Source organism: Aspergillus sclerotioniger, assembly GCF_003184525.1.
Source record: "Aspergillus sclerotioniger CBS 115572 chromosome Unknown BO94scaffold_6, whole genome shotgun sequence".
Taxonomy (NCBI): domain Eukaryota; kingdom Fungi; phylum Ascomycota; class Eurotiomycetes; order Eurotiales; family Aspergillaceae; genus Aspergillus; species Aspergillus sclerotioniger.
Genome location: NW_020290996.1, coordinates 418705 through 431893, shown reverse-complemented (window position 1 = coordinate 431893; position 13189 = coordinate 418705). Strand labels below are relative to the sequence as shown.

General features: G+C 51.3%; 3 protein-coding genes across 3 annotated transcripts; 2 read left to right on the top strand and 1 right to left on the bottom strand.

Moving 5' to 3' along the window:
- Nucleotides 1–6079: 6079 nt before the first annotated feature.
- BO94DRAFT_554263 (uncharacterized protein) lies at nucleotides 6080–8852 on the top strand (the record flags this gene model as incomplete). The annotated part of the gene is made up of 2 exons (XM_025613704.1): nucleotides 6080–6107; nucleotides 7387–8852. 2 exons carry the CDS (start codon nucleotides 6080–6082, stop codon nucleotides 8850–8852), a joined length of 1494 nt encoding a protein of 497 aa, XP_025470261.1.
- Nucleotides 8853–9896: 1044 nt separating this feature from the next.
- BO94DRAFT_460303 (histidine phosphatase family protein) lies at nucleotides 9897–11460 on the top strand (the record flags this gene model as incomplete). Its single annotated transcript, XM_025607878.1, has 2 exons — nucleotides 9897–10030; nucleotides 10107–11460. 2 exons carry the CDS (start codon nucleotides 9897–9899, stop codon nucleotides 11458–11460), a joined length of 1488 nt encoding a protein of 495 aa, XP_025470260.1.
- A 291-nt stretch (nucleotides 11461–11751) lies between these two features.
- BO94DRAFT_344547 (uncharacterized protein) lies at nucleotides 11752–12566 on the bottom strand. The gene is made up of 3 exons (XM_025607064.1): nucleotides 12268–12566; nucleotides 12123–12187; nucleotides 11752–12021 (listed from the first exon to the last, which is right to left on the bottom strand). Exons 1-3 carry the CDS (start codon nucleotides 12459–12461, stop codon nucleotides 11909–11911), a joined length of 372 nt encoding a protein of 123 aa, XP_025470259.1. The 5' UTR covers nucleotides 12462–12566; the 3' UTR covers nucleotides 11752–11908.
- Nucleotides 12567–13189: the final 623 nt, after the last annotated feature.

Sequence of the window (13189 nt, the reverse complement as noted above, 5' to 3'; positions counted from 1 at the left end):
GTGGAACACGTCCACATCATACGTGCTGGGTCTCGACTCAAGCATATTGGTGGCAGCATCTACGTACCCTTGCAGTGGCCCTTCCTTCCGTTGAAGAAGGATGAAGGACTGCTTCGACCGTCTCCGAACCGGAGGATAAGTGGGAGGTCGGCGGGTCAAGGAATGGTGGATGCAGACGAGGAGATGGGACTGGACAGTACGGACAGGCGTGACCGCAAGTCAGCAGACCAGCGGGTCTTTCTTTCTTCTTTGTTCTCCGGGCCTGTCTTTATTTTTCTTTCGCCGTGTGTCTGCAAGATTGATTCTGAGGTCAGAATTTCATAATCACATGTAGTGTTAATTCAAAATTCAACAAGACTATATTTGTCAGAAGGAAAAGATCGCTTCAAATAAAATAGGCTCCGTTCACGGACGGGGTCATTCGGCTTACCGCTATATTGCATGCGAAACCCGGGGAAGCAACCAAAAGCAACGAATGGAACTAGGCACGAAAGACTAGTTAAATCCCAGCGGTCGCTTTCAAAGTACCCAAGATATTCTACGTTGGCTGACCTGCTATGTACATTGGACAGGCTTGAACGCAGGGATGCCTAAGGACACCACAGAACTCCCGACTGTTGCAGAGGGCAGCAAACAACTTCCGGTCCATAATGCTATTATCTCCTCCACTCTTTGTCCTAGTCCTGTATAATGATGCATCCGCCTCCAGGATCTCGGGATTGCATGCAGTGTACCTGCCCTATACGGAGTCTAACTTGATGATCGCTCGGCTTTCAAGATGGTGGGTGACAAGTGTGAAGGATGGTGCATGCATGTGCAGCACATGCGCTACGGCAATACTACCTACCCTGGGATCTAGTCAGTGCCAATCTTTGCATGCGGACGAACTGGTCCGTTGAATATCACTGTGTCAAGCCGGTGGATTGGTGGTCGGTGTTTCTTAGATAGCGACAAGTCCAGAAGCTCTTGGATGAACGGGAGCTTGCTTTCTTTTTCTGCTTGCTGTTTCCTTTTCGGCTGCAGGGCGATACTTTACCGAGTTATTGACTGTACACTGACTGTACGTACATTCAAGGTACAGATGTAAGTATGTACGTTCTTACGTACATAAGAATACCAGCTAGGCGATGCAGGGCAGGGGGTTCGAAAGTACGGAGTGCACAGAGTGGATACCTTCCGATGCGCAGGTTTTCCTGCCTGTGTACTCCATGATTGGGATTCGGGCCCGATGAGCTATGGGCTATATGGAGGCGACAATGTCAGGAAGGGGGATCAAACAGAATTGCATCGGAAGGAAGCAGACCAGGGATGACAATGACAACTAGCACGAGATAAACCGAGATTAACTATAATAGTAGTTGATGATAATCGACTGACGGGCGGTTACAGCGGCATCACCGAGTTTAAGGGTAACAAGGGAAACGGAAAACAATAGAAGAATGGGGCTAGGGGAAAAATTAGAAGGAAAAAGCAAAGGCAAGAAACAATGGGATCCAAGGCCATGGAGCCTTCGTGGCGATCAATTGGATTTGCTGGGATCTGACGGCGTCGTGATTGATAACTTGGAGAAATAACAATACACCTTCCTCCTCTGGTAAAAAAAACAGGCCTTCGCAGGATTGTGAAGGAAGGCAGGTCAGGTGGCCAGCCTAACGACAATCCTTTCCCACCCCTGGCTTGAACACCAACAATCGACATTTCGAGAACCCAGACAGAAGCCACCTTATCCTGTCCATTCCATCTTGCCTGGGTATTCATTCCATGGTCTGGTCTCCTAAGGTGATAACCGTCAATAGCACGCAACCAGGAACCGCTCCTCTGGGAAAAGCCCCCTCGTCTCCTCCGACTAACGCATGGGCTAACGCATGAACTAACGCAATCCCTCTCACACTCCGTCCCCATTTCCACATCCGCCTGTGTCCCCGTGGCGTTCCCCGGTTTAGCGTCGTTCAGAAGCAAACTGCACAGAGCTGCGGCGGATTGGAGAATAAGGACCCAGAACATCGAGCGGCCACTGGAATTGGCTCCAGCGAGGGGACAGGAAGGGGGAAAAGACAGGGTTCCAGGCCAATCGACGTGCAAGGATAAATCATCTCCTATGTGACCAGTGAGAAAAGCACAAACGAGGCACACGAATGGGAGACGGAGAATGATTCCGGTCCCGACCGCTGCGTCTGGCTGGCTTCCGCCATCAGTGGCATCCATGCCTGGTCCCGTCCAGCCGCCACGATGGATGAATCAAATGAGGACGGAACATCTGGACTCCACTTCCCGCACATATTAATCAGGTAACGTGTACTCCATCCGCTATACAGAACATGGCTAGCACTACCATAAACCTTCCACTAAATAGCAGATAGATACCCACTTCTAATCCAATGGGCAATGGACAATGGGCAGTTTGGCATGGATTGACTAACCAGGATGAAGACCGAGCTGGCGCGACCCGCAACTGGCTAGAAGAGGCTTCCAGAACCGATGTGCCTACTGCCTCCTATTCAGCCGGTACCAGCCAAGGGATCTTCTCACCCAGTAGGAGAATGACAATGATTAGGCTATTATCAGCAGCGGTGATTTGTTCAATACTTGAGTGTGAAGGAGATCGGATATCGGATGCTATCTAATCGTCTTTGCCGTCTCTAGCGAGGTTACCGCGTCCGTGGGGGAGCGAACCATGCCTACCATGCCTATCACCCACTCTGAAAACCCTCTAGTATTGGAGGCAGTTTCCCACAGCGGTCACTTAGTTGTCCGTGGCAGGGTGAACCCCAATCCAGCTGGGTGCGCCAACTAAACGAAGCAACCGTCCCTATGGGGTAGCACAGAGGGACCACTCGTCCACAGAAAACGAAGAATGGTCCACGACTTTTTCCCTTCTGACCAATCGCGGCCCTTGGATCGGCTAGATCGCAGAGAAATTTCCCAAGCTTACTGCAGGTAATTCGCTACTTTCTGCAGAAGCATGGAGCTCACCGATCCTTACCGACATATGTACTGGACAGATCTACAAGCACTCCTTTTGTATTACCTTTTTGTCCTATCTTTCTGATTATTCTTATGCCTCTTTTTTAGGTTTGCCTCATAGTAGTAATAGTCTATTTTATCGCCTCACCTTTCTGGCGTTTCATCCACTTACCCTCAAAAAGTACGGCACCAATTTTCAACCTTATGCCCTCAGAAGATTCCCCACAGCGATGCCTCCATTAAGCTTGAGAAAATAAGCAACGCAATGGGCAGCAAGATGGGCAAGAAGAATTGACCGGAAAGGCGCAACTGTGCGAGACAGGAAACAACGCGGCAATCCGGCTTAGCCCGATCACCAATGGTCCATGAGCCTTAACGGCTGGTCTTCATGGCGCCAGTTCTACGGACTCCACTGAATCCAGCCAATTTAATCTGAGGGACCTACTTCCTTCAAGAGTATTAGGTGGCTTTGCTTACTGCACTCAAGAGGAAGTTCCGGACTACCCTCGCCCTTGGGGCTTATTGACCGAGATTATGGAGAGCTTATCTGCACTTAATGCATGGGTGTTTGGGCTGTGTTGCAGCCTGCAAGTGACTGTCTTCCTGATCCGGTGATATTACCATCATATACAGTCCGAGAACCTTCCTTCAGGCCAAGAGGAAGTGTACGGCAAGGCAGATGTAATGCAACATTCCCACCGGTGGGTATAATGCTGTCATATCGACAGACGCAGAGTACTCTTCATTGCAGTGCAGTTTGCGGGATATATAGCAAGGCCTACCTTGTGCACATTGCTTCTGAGTTGTTTCCATGGCGGTTGATGCCCAATGACGTAGCTGAAACACTCCTGCCTCCCTTTGACTTTTGGCCCGACTTGAGTGAACAACAAAGTCCGAATGGAAACACAAAGCATCCTCCGTGGACCACTCAGATGACGGTTCCAGGATGACAAGCCAGCCCTCTTGATGACCTGTCTGCTCTGCTGCCTGCGTCCGACAAAGGGGATTCTCACAGCCCCCGGACCCAGTTTTTAAGGGCCTTGCTAAGCCACGAGAAGAAGGCTGCTTATTGTGGGATTAAGGAAGCTATCAGATACACAGATCACGGCACTCAGCTCGCGTGGTTTTGGTGTCGAGGCATTGTCGACTTAGGGACGACGGAGTGGAGGCAGCACGTAGGAGCACTGGAGGAAAGTGTTCTTGGAACTAAGAGGGCGAGAAGCAACGGTGATCAGCAGGTGACATGGTAACGACGGTCACCCGTCTGTCATCCACTTTGGGGGAGGAAGGCAAAAGCATGTTGCCCGCATGCATGCAAGACATCGTGATTCGGGCGTCTTGAGTGGGAGGAGCGCGGCCATCCGCCCCATCTGCCGACGCGAACTAGACGAGGGCCTTGTTTTAGCTTCTTAGGAGGATTGGCACGGCACCTATCCTGGGGCTAAGGCATCTAGTCTTAGGTAGATAGGCAGGAAGGCCCATCAGGATAAGCGTCGCCTGGAGGAGAACGAGGGTCTAAAACCGCCGGCAACACAAAGCCACGACATGGCTCCGTCCAGGGTTAGAGCTAGCCAGATGTCCTCTGACTTTGCCTTTCCTGAATATTAATTTATTTTCCGTTTTCCGACCTTTTTGTTAATTTCTTTTTTGGTTCTTTTCTTTTCCTTTTTCTCCAACAAATCACGTTTCCGGCTTGCATTGGGTCCGTGCTGCTTCTAACCGGGACGAGTCACCCATGCTGATGATACCGAGGTATAGAAAGGTATCTAAGATCCACAAGAGACATTTACTGCAAAGTGACATGGTTGAGGCTTTGAAGAGGAGAGGGACTCCTCCAAGGCTATCGGAGATGGACTAGGAAAGTGAACTCCGTGGAGGCGGCGAAAGCTAGAACGTCAAGCAGAATATTAGTCTAGGATCGTCGTAAGGCAGGATGAGGGATAGGATCCTTCCGAATCCGAGGATGACCGAGAACTTAGTCGAATTCACTTAGGGATCGAGTGGCCTGATCACAATCAATTGGGGGATTGTTCTAGTATATTATGGGGTTGGTCGTGGATGCTCGATAGTTGAAGATGGCACCTAGGCGGTAAGTGCTGGCGGAGTCAGTGGATTGGGGGAGGGGGAAAGAACGGTATGGTACATGAGCGGATACCTCGCGGGTACCGTAAGGATCCCAGCAACACCGCTAGAATTGCGACTTCATCGGTCGGTATGGGTAAAGTACCAGGCAGGTATTTCAGGGCCTCCACTGAACCATGGCGATGGCGCGCCCAGTTTAAGCGCTCCGGTTCACCTGCACCTTTCGGTTTCCCCAGCCCCAAGGCCAGTGTTAGTTGCCTTTAGTGAGCCCACTAGCTCGTGGTTAGCGGATTACGTCGTTGGCTAGGTAGCTGACTGACTTTCCCTTACGATCTTACGTACCTGGTACCTAATCAATGCATGCTGCTTCCTCGGCCAGCTGGAGCTGTGGAAGGATCCCGTGGGATCACCTCCATGGACTGACTGATAGCTCCCGAGGCGCGGTTATGTCCTGCTTCGACAGGGAAGCAGGAAGCAGCAATCAGATGGCCAAGTCACTAGGGTGGAATATGAGATTGTTTTCCCAGTTGATCATTCCATCCACGTTCGTCAGCGCTTCTAGGCAGATGGCCCACCCCTAACCCTACCAAGTCACCTACTGAGTACCTAAGTGATAGCCTAGGCTATCTATCTCTCTGCTATATTGGGAACATTCAGTCCATGGCAACCAGTTCCGTCACCCCCGGGGCTCCTCCATGGTGATGCCTTCCCCCCACCTCTTTTTCCGTACTTTTGGCCACCGGGTACCACCAGGTCTACCTAATCTAGATATGCATCTGCATGCATGTCGGTATCACCACAAAGTACGAGTCAGGTATAGGTACTAATTAAGTACGTCCCTTGGGTACTAAGAGGATAGGGAGGGGGGCGTGGTGGGATAATAATGGCTGCACATCTGCATCATCCATTGGCTTCTTTCTTGCCAGGTCCAGGCTGGGTGAAGTCGGGCCGTGGGTGGTATCCACGTATGTACTCTGTACCCTGTACTATGTTCATGTAAGTAATCAGTAAGACTGGGTGTATGTATGTCGGTATGCTGTGTGTAATCGGTAATGCTGTCGGTACGGATACCTAGCAAGCACTGGCGGATGCTGATGGATACTAACTAAGTACACATGGACCTCGAACTCTCTTGCTGACTGACCCTTTGACCATCTTGCTTCTCGCTGCTTGCTTGCTTGCTTGCTTTCCAGCCATGCCGATTGCGCGCGCTCTGCTGTCGTCCGTCCTCTGCTGCCGTGACTTGCGCGATCCGCCCATGCAAGTCGGCACTGGGGCCTGTCTTAGTTGTCTCCTCTTCCCACGCCGCTGGGTTCACTCATGGGGTCCCACCCACTCTTGTTTTTGGCGCCCCCCCGCTCAGCATAATTTTTTTCGATTGGGATTTTTTATTAATATTATTATTATTCCTGCTACTGATTTATTTTATCTCCATTTATTTTGACCATCGGGTCTGTTCCTCACCGCCGAATGCTGTCAACGACCTACGATCGCCTTTTGCTCTGACTGGGAAAGCCGTCCGCGAGCCAGAATAAACCACGCCTAGAAAATAAATAATAATAAATCATTCATCATCATCATCAGTCTCTCTCTGGCTTGGGTTCTTCCTTTATGATTCTTCTCCAACTGAAACTGTCCCTGTCCCTATCCCTTCCGGCTTTCACTTGATGTTCTTCTTCTTCTCTTCTTCCTCCCATGCCCGGATTTATTCATTCATCGTCTAGATAATATTTTGTATTCCTTGCTCGTTGCCCATCTGATCTTTTCTATTTTATTTCAAAAGAAAGCAACGTCTACCTCTCGCTGGTTGGCTTTTGGTACTGTTTTAATACGACCGACTACTACTACTGCCACTCCTACTACATTCGGTATACTGCTGGTCACTATCGTTGTAGTAGTACTTCCATCTTCCTCACTCTCCCCTTCTGTCTTTTCCGCAACTCCAGATTTCCTCCAAGTCGGGAAGAAAACAAACGAGAGAAAAAAAAAACAAAAAAGGAATACTATCGACGTTTCACTTCATCCCTTCCACCATCCGTCACCTCTCCTCTCCGACTTTCTCGTGGATCCGTGCATTTCCTTTCACCGTGGCTACCCTCGGGATCAGCGTGTTGGGGACACTTCCATACTCCCACCCGGTTCATTCCTCGCCACCATATCATTCGCTGCCAGGCTACCATCTTGCCCAACCAGCCGGCTCCCTCTCTCATCAGGCAGCTCTTCGTGAGTCTTCGGCTCTTCTGGAGAGAGAGGGAGCCCCGCAATGCCCTAGGTCGCTCCATCGATCTATCCAAGGAGAATCGGAGCATATGTCGTCCACATTGGCGGGTTCTTCCTCAGATGACGCAGCACGTCAGGCAGAGGACCACGGTATGTTTGACAGGAAACGGCCTCGCGCCGACGATGACTCTTCATCTTCCGATGGTCCTGATTCTGTGCGTCCCCGGCCTCTTTCCTGGCTTCCATCGGCTCCTGTGGAACCCTCGATGCAATCAACTCAACTTCGTTCCCTCGGAGTTGAATCCATCTTGAACCCTCCCTCAAAAGCTGCTGTCGTGGCCGCAGAAAACGGTCGGGAAGGTTTGGTGTCGCAGTTACCGACTGCATCCTCGTCCCATGCTCGGCTGCCCTCATCCCCCTCCGTCCATCTCCCTTCTCCGTCCCTTCATCCAGCAAAACGCCTATCTTCATCTCCTGCCATGAGAAGTCATCAGGCCATCGCCCCCGCCTCCCCGTCCGCGCGCTTCGTTGCTGCTCCAGGCGGGTACCCCCCCAAATTGGGGGTGTCACAGTCCCCTCTGGCCCATGCATCGCGGCTAGCCTCCTATTCCCCAGCTCCTGGTTCTCACTTGACCATCGATCCGGTCTCTGGACAGCCAATCCCGACATCTACGCATCAAGCAGTGGCTCCAGTCTCCATCCATTCGACCCCAACTTTCCACAGCCGTCGAACAAGTGCCAATCCTACTCCTGCTCCGAGCTCACAGGAAACGAGCCCTACGACTCCGGTTTCTGCTTACAGCAAGCTCGGACGGTCATCTCCCGCCGTCTCTGCCGCGCCTCTGGCTCAACACACACCCTCGTTCCTCACTACATCTCCATATATCAAAAGTGAACCAGCCTCTCGATTGCCTTCAGTAATGGCAGGATCTAGGCATACGGGCGAAGAAAAGCCTGCGGTGGGAGGCCCACCGGAGAGCCCCCCTTACCCTGGCATGATTCCCTGTCTTCTCGATTTGAAGTCCGGGTCGTCTAGCCAGGCCGAGAAACGGAGGGCGAATAGTGATGCGTCCAGGAGATTCCGGAACCGCAAACGAAACGAGATGCAGTTGGAGCAGAAGATTGCTGGGCAGCAGGATGAGATCCGGAAACACACCGAAGCGATGCAGAGGCAGGCCCAAGAGATCCGATCTCTGATCCAGGAACGGGATTTCTACCGTTCTGAGAGAGATTTCTTTCGTGAGCACGTCACTCGTTTGGTACCTGCAGGCCAGCTGCCCACCAGGCCCGCTTCTCCTCGAGCCCTGCGCCCGTCCTTCGAGCCGACCGCATCTGAGCGTGAGCGCGAAGCATGGCACACGTCCGATGGTTCCCGCAAGGTTGTCGAGACCACCTCTGGCCCAGGTGGGAAGCTGGCTCCGGCGCCATCCAACCTGATGGCCCGTTCATCCACGAGGCCGCCCGTGACCTGGTCCACGGCTCCGGCTTCGTATGCAACAACCCATGTCGAGCGGAGTATCCTGCCTGATGAGCAGCAGGCACGATCACTGCCCCAGTTTCCTGGACAATGGGCGCGGAGCTCGTAACAGAAAGGGTCAAACGATGATACGGGCGATGACATGCAGTTTTGAGATATGGGAAGATATCTATGATGGTGCTTGCGGCGGCTCGCAGGGAGGGCTACTAATACCGTGAGGCACTCTTCGGTGAAGATATCTTCCTTCTTTCCTTATTGTCAGTTACTCCTAGCCCGTGCTGGGCTGCGAGCGATAAAAGTTCCTAAACGGCCTGATTTAATATCTTACGGAGGCGACGTTTTCTTAGCATTGATGGAAAAGCTCTCTGCGCAGGATTCGTGTGATCAGCATAGTGGACCTTGGTGTCAGGATGGGTGGCAATGTGAAGGGTGGCTTCTTGGTTTTGTCGTTATCACGTTTGTTGGTCTGCCTTTCTGCACGTACAGTTACACATATCTCTTATTTTCTTGCTGGTCCATATGCTGGGTGGCGTTTGTTTTACATTGAATGGAATGATCTGCATGGTTGAATTTAGAGATACTGCTTGCTGTATGCAGCTCATTGAGCCGATGATTTTCGTTGGGCGATTTATTGTTCGTCATCTTTCGGGATCATGCCCTTTCAGCGTCCGTTGTGTGGGGTTGGCGGACGACCTAGACTGTGTATAATACCATGGACGAATTGACGACGCATGAAGTTGGATGAACCTTCAACGATGGAAGCTAAAGTTGGGGAGCTTCTCCTGGCCTCAAACATCCAGGCACTCAGGCAACGAGCCAGCTCCAACGGGAAATGTCCGCCCGTCCACGTGCGCGGGAGGGCCTATCAGCATCGCCCACGGCAGGTACTTTGCAACCTGACAAGCGACAACCGCGTCTGCAATCTGCATGAATTCCCTACCAGGCCAGTCGGTCAGGTCCCGATTTTGGGGGAGGCCCCAGTCTCAAATTCCCTCCATGTCTCCTCCACTTTTCTCCCGTCTTTGCCCACTCTTCATCAACTTGCCGTCTCATTCGGAGTTGTTGGCTGAGAGCTCCATCGGATCCCTGCACGTGGGTCAGCATAGTGCGCTGCTAACCTGAAGAGGTAGAGCATCACACAGCATGCTACGAGATGAGGGGCCTATATGAAGACCGGTCGGTCCGGCGTGATGCCCGGCGCCGGAGACTGCAGCTTTGCAAGAAATTGGTTTTGGTAGGCATCATGGGCGTCTCTGCGGTTCTACTTCCTCTGTATTTGCTATCCGGGTATGTGATGTCGCTATCGGAGTCGATAAGAAGCTCTCCTTGCCAGATGTGCGGACAATGGCTGACAGTCGTGCAGGATTTCCTTCGGACTTGCAGTTCCTGCGAGAAACCAGTCCACGTGTGACACGGTCGATCAGGGCTACCAGTGCTTCTCCCAGACCTCGCATCTCTGGGGCCAGTACGCACCGTATTTTTCTCTGGCAAACGAGTCGACCATTTCCCCAGAGGTTCCGACTGGATGTCGGGTTACCTTTGCGCAGGTTCTCTCCCGCCATGGAGCCCGGTATCCTACCGCGCCCAAGGGTAAGAAGTACGCTGCCCTGATCGAGAAGATTCAGGAGGATGCGACTTCCTTCGAGGGAAAGTACGCGTTCCTGAAGTCGTACAACTACAGCCTGGGCGCAGACGATCTGACTCCTTTCGGAGAGAAGGAGTTGGTCAATTCGGGCATCAAGTTCTACCAGCGATACGAATCGCTGGCCAAGGACATTGTCCCGTTCATCCGATCCTCGGATTCGAGCCGCGTGATCGCCTCTGGAAAGAAGTTCGTCGAGGGCTTCCAGAACACCAAGCTCAAGGACCCTCGCGCTCAGACTGGCCAATCGGCACCCAAGATCAACGTGGTCATCTCCGAGGCCAGCACCGCCAACAACACCCTCGACCCGGGCACCTGCACCGTCTTTGAGAACAGCGAATTAGCCGACGACATCGAAGCCACCTTCACCGCCACCTTTGTGCCCTCTATTCGCAAGCGTCTGGAGAATGACTTGTCGGGGGTGACTCTGACGAGTAAAGAGGTGACCTACGTGATGGACATGTGCTCCTTTGACACCATCTCCACGGACACGGTCGACACCAAGCTCTCCCCTTTCTGTGATCTGTTCACGCACGAAGAATGGATCAACTACAACTACCTCAAGTCTCTTGACAAGTACTACGGCCACGGGGCAGGCAACCCGCTCGGACCGACCCAGGGAGTGGGCTATGCCAACGAGCTCATCGCTCGACTCACCCACACGCCTGTCCACGACGACACCAGCAGCAACCACACCCTGGACTCCAATCCAGCTACCTTTCCGCTCAACTCGACGCTGTACGCTGACTTTTCGCACGACAACGGAATCACCTCCATCCTCTTTGCCTTGGGGCTGTACAACGGGACCGAGGCGTTATCGTCGACTACTGTTGAGAACATCACCGAGACAGACGGATACTCGTCTGCGTGGACGGTTCCTTTCGCATCGCGGATGTACGTGGAGATGATGCAGTGTCAAACGGAGGAGCCTCTGGTGCGAGTGTTGGTCAATGATCGGGTTGTTCCTCTGCACGGGTGTCGGGTTGATGCTTTGGGCAGATGTACTCGGGATGATTTTGTTCGGGGACTGAGTTTTGCCAGATCTGGTGGTGATTGGGAAGAGTGCTTTGCTTGATACATTGCTTAGACATTACATTGTATTTAGCCTATCAAATACATTGTATATATCAGATCCTACCAACTGCATCACTGATCAACCTGTATCTCTACATATTCTATCTACTATACCCCTATGCTTCTTCTGTGTATCACAAGAAACTACTAGCATCAGATTCCCAACATCACCTTCCCACCCCCACAAAGCAAGAAGACAACACATATCCCCTGACACTCTATCCCCATACCTGCATACATCCATAGTACTTACCCCATAAACCCTCCCTAAATTTCCCTTACCCCTCCGCACCAGAACTATAACCAAATCAACCTCAATGTAACTGCAAAGTATAGAAATAAAAATACATTTCATAACCCATAGTAATACATACATACACCAACCCCAACCCCAACACCCAATCCACACTCAAGCTCACCCAGCATCCCCCCAACACCCTAGTACTTACTCATTTCTCCCCTTCCTTCTCCGTAGCACTACCACTACCACCACTAGAAGAAACAGGACTACTAGAAGTAGAAGTAGAAGTAGGCAACCGCCTAGGACTCTTCTCCCCATACGCTATCCCAATCACCATCATCAGCAACACTTCTTCACAACCCTCTCCTTCCTCAAAGCACACCCCAAAACAATGAAAAAAAAAGGGGGGTGGGGATACATACTCCTCTCCCACAAACTCCAAGACGTATACATCAGAATCGGTAATGCCACCATCGTGGATAACCATCTATTTCACTCCCTCATTAGTATCCGGACAAAAAAAAAAAAAAAAAAAAAAGGGCTGGTAGGTAAGGCAAGTAATCTAACCTCCTCGCAGCAATTTTATATTCTTTTGTTTGGCGAATATCTTTCACTCCGGGTCGAGCAGCACCACCTGCTCCGCCAATTGCTCGGGGGGTTGTGGTTGGTCGCTGCCCTTGGTGTGCTTGGGGTTGGTGTGGTGGTGATGGTTGGAGGTGCGGATCTCTGACCACTCTTTGTTTGGGGGTTGGGGATACCATTTTTTCCCCTTCTCTTTTATTTATCTTGGGGGTTGTTTGGGGGTTGAGTATTTAGAATTAAGGTAGGGAGGGAGATGTAGAGTAGATGCTGGGTGGGTAGGGGAGAGGATGGATTGATTCGGCGAGGCGGAAAAGTCAGGTGTTTATCTGGTTGGTTCATGGCTGGACTGTGTCTGCCTGAGGCATCTGTCTATCCGCCATACAGTACTCCTTACATGAAGTGAGATTCTAAAGGTGTGGTGTAGTGTAGTAATCATAATACAATCAATTAACCCTAGTAGCTTCACGCTCATTCAATTTACAGAAAGAGAAAATAATCCCCATCCTACAATACAAAATTAAGCAAGATAATACAATACAGCTCGGTTTGAGCACCCAACCCACCCGCCCGCCCGCCCAACCCTGATGATACAAGCGCCGATGATGAAACATTGGGGTGGATGATCTTGTCTGAATAGTAGATAGACTGAGAGATGTGTAGTTTCTCGTCTAATAGACAGACAGACAATTACGGCCACATCAACAATCGAACGAAGCATGATTCTAAAACGCCGATAACTTGTCGCCTGCCTGGCAGAAAACGCTATGCTCGAATATCAAGTCAATACGATGTCCGAAACTCCGTGATGGTGGGGTAAGAGGTTAAGTGGTGACTGTTGGTGTGACTTGGAGGTAGATGGTGAGATGAAGTAGAGGAGAAATGGGTGAGTGTGCGATTGCGATTTGGT